This window comes from Lolium rigidum, chromosome 7 (genome assembly GCF_022539505.1).
Source record: "Lolium rigidum isolate FL_2022 chromosome 7, APGP_CSIRO_Lrig_0.1, whole genome shotgun sequence".
Classification (NCBI taxonomy): Eukaryota; Viridiplantae; Streptophyta; class Magnoliopsida; order Poales; family Poaceae; genus Lolium; species Lolium rigidum.
This window is the reverse complement of record NC_061514.1, coordinates 101481213-101484257: the sequence shown is the minus strand read 5'-3', so window position 1 is coordinate 101484257 and position 3045 is coordinate 101481213. Positions and strand designations below refer to the sequence as shown.

The window sequence follows — 3045 nt, the reverse complement described above, 5'->3', positions numbered from 1 at the left end:
CCCTCAAGGTGAATGACCAAGGCATATAAAGAGAGTTCAGTTTGTCAGTCAGCTGTACTCATTTACTGTCTGTTTTCTGCTACATGGTTTGCTACGTGTCTGCTACAAGATAATGTATAAATAAACTTCCTTCCTTTCTTCCTTTTTTTATGGTTGCTTACTCCCTCCGGTCCACAATAAGTGTACAACATTCGTACTAAGTTCCCAACACTTATTGTGGATCGGATGGAGTATTTGAATTTACTTAGCATCAGATTAAGTATGTGAAGGCCAACTAAGAAATGTTTGCAATTTATGAAGATAATGTATTTAGAAAAATGGGCAGCAGCTATAGAGGTCACTCATGGTTGGCAGAAAGATAAGAAGGCCAGCCTTGGGTGAGAAACAACTGCTTCAGCAATTAGGCTTGGTGAAGGCATTTCAGAAAATAGTCAAAAACTGAAACTGGTTCACTCTGACCTATCATACTCTGCCGACATAGAATGGCAGCTCAAACTAACCTGATATTCGGATCATCAAAAGATAAGACCAGCTTCTTTTTATCAGGTTTTATTGTCTTTGCATTCCCTCCTAGCAGGTAACGCCTGTGCCCCATCAGAAAGTGAGGGAAGTTCTCCCCTTGAGTCGTCACAAACACCTGGCTCTGAACAGAGACAGTGTAATCTAATGCTGCTAACCGAGATGAGTACCCCTGCAGAAAATGGGTTAGTGAGTAGGACAATATCCAAACAGTATGAACAAAATCAATGTGAAATCGATGAACATTTAATGCATGCATAGTCGTCCAACATTCAGAACAATATCAGGCTTGGCTGGGGAGCCATACCTTAAACTCAGCAAGTTCTTCAGGCAAAGCAACAGTGTCCTTGGTCTCTAAAAGAGGGAACATCTGGCGAAGGGGAGCCATGTATTTTGCAGCATTCTCTATTTTGCCAGAAGCTACATAGAGGAAGGTTGTATTGTCAAATTCCATGCCTCGCAGCATCATACCAACCTGCTCAAATTCAGTCAGTTAACACATTATCTCCAGTAAATTTAGTTGGCACTCAACTTAAAAGTTGCTATAATTGACCTGAAACTTCACATGCTAAAGTAGCGGACAGAAATTCTATACAAAAAAGGGAAGCACAAAACATAAACCCTCAAGTAACTGAGTGCACATATGCCCAAAGGACTTAAATCACAGTTTTAGTATACAAACATACAGAGTGGAAAAGGGTAAAACGATATACCAACCTCTAGAGGAGTAAGTGGGCATTTTTCATCTCTTCTATTTGCCTCAGGATTGATAACTCGACCAGGTCGGTGAAACTTTCCTCTCCAGCTCCTTTCACGGGCATTTTCCATTTCAATCTATTCCTTGCGCAGATAGTGATCTGGAGATGAGTAGGCTTTAGTTCTCATATTTAGTATGCTGCTGATATTATGATTGAAGCGCAGCAAAACATCTTTAGGGAGTTCCTTCACCACCCTTACATGTTGTCTGACTGTCTCGATAAAACGATCTTCGTGAAAAATATCACTAAATTTGCTGAAAAACATAACAGGAGGTAAACACATTATTATCCTGAAACTCTATACAATAGTGTTCATACGTGGCACAGCACAAGGGAAAGGAATAAATTTGGATGAAAACACCTAACGCTACTGCTATTGTATATGAACTTTACATGCTACAGAGAACTGTAAATTTAGTTTGATGAAACATGTAAACACCATCTGCTTTAATCTTGCACTGCAACATTAATAGAAGTTAGGAGAAAAAAATGCCGTTCAGAACCAATATATATTAGAATACAAAGTAGAATGTCAAAATTAAACTTTTGTGGGTTTATCATTAGTTAAAAAATGAACTGCTGTTAAGTAACTGTCCCGTACAAGAGTAAATGTTGGAAATACAACTTAACAGATTTGGGTGGCTTTTGGTTTCCTGCGGTTGGAAGATTTTCCCAAGGATTGGAGCAAAATTTACATGTATTTACCCTTGAAAACGATTCACAGAGTTATTATAAATTCTCAAAAGATAGGGAAAGAGGTCGGTAAGATAGTATGGGTTGTCATGGTTAGATTTCTTATAGTTGACTACAACTTCCACCTAAAATAAAAAAACGTAACTTCTAATAACTAGGACTATTATTTTTATCGTGACATTCACGCACTGACATGGCTAGAGGCTCATAGTACCCCTCTGAATCAGACAACAAATGCTACTTCATTACATGGTGAAGACCTTTCATATTATTTATAAGCACCATGCCCAGGGCAGGGACTCTTTTGAATATCATAGTAATGCATATGTCCATGATTGGATACAATTTGAGAGTTGGAAAGTGCAAGATCAGAGAGAAGCTCCATTAGAGTACAGCTACTTCTGTCCAAATAATATGAGCACACGCAGTGAATATACTTCCTGTGTAGAGGCTCGCATATGTAGCTTGGAAATGAATTATTCAACATCTTGGTAATTGTATATAGTTGTATTGCACCACACGTTTACAGAATTTATTAGTCTTGACACGCACATTTGCTTGCAAGTTCCCAACCGGTGTCAGCTACTAATGCTCTTACCCTTTTCGTTTTAGTTTTTTGCCCACAGATGCATCTTTGTTTGTACTCCAGATTGAATTACCGCTGTTCCTATAGCTGGAATTTCTTCAGCTCAGCCGGTACAGAGAGAGGCAACATACCGTCAGTTTAGCTGTTGATGTCTGAATCCATGGGTTGTCGGCCTCCTGCGCTGCCGCGCTCCTTCGTCCTCCCTGCGCTCAGCTTGGCGGTGCGGCGTGTGGCGACAAGAAGCTCGGCCGGCCCCATCCGACGAGCCTTCAGCACGCCGTCTTCCCATCCGACCACGCAGGCCGTCCGTGCTCCTGCCGAATGGCTTCGGCGCTTGCAGCCTGGACGGGAAGGAAGCCGCGCAGGTTTTGCTCCACCTTCACCGCCTCCTCCCGCCCCGTCTCCAGCTACCGCAGCAGCAGCTCGCACCGCTCAGCTGCTCACTCTTCTCCGATCCATTTGCCTTTTCCCCAAAATGTTCCTATCCTC

The 3045-nt window shown here is 41.7% G+C and overlaps 1 protein-coding gene across 1 annotated transcript; it reads right to left on the bottom strand.

The window, feature by feature from the left end:
• Window positions 1-341: 341 nt before the first annotated feature.
• LOC124671763 (O-fucosyltransferase 9-like) lies at window positions 342-2800 on the bottom strand. Its single transcript, XM_047208094.1, has 5 exons — window positions 2688-2800; window positions 1237-1376; window positions 827-994; window positions 501-691; window positions 342-405 (listed from the first exon to the last, which is right to left on the bottom strand). Exons 2-5 carry the CDS (start codon window positions 1345-1347, stop codon window positions 342-344), a joined length of 534 nt encoding a protein of 177 aa, XP_047064050.1. The 5' UTR covers window positions 1348-1376; window positions 2688-2800.
• Window positions 2801-3045: the final 245 nt, after the last annotated feature.

Excerpts from the sequence above, each read along its gene's own strand:
- LOC124671763 (XM_047208094.1), bottom strand. The coding sequence starts at position 1,347 with ATGGAAAATGCCCGTGAAAGGAGCTGGAGAGGAAAGTTTCACCGACCT. Across the intron at positions 692-826 it reads AAGAACTTGCTGAGTTTAAG|GGGTACTCATCTCGGTTAGC; the intron begins GTATGGCTCCCC and ends CATTTTCTGCAG. Across the intron at positions 406-500 it reads TTTGATGATCCGAATATCAG|CCTAATTGCTGAAGCAGTTG; the intron begins GTTAGTTTGAGC and ends GCCTTCACCAAG.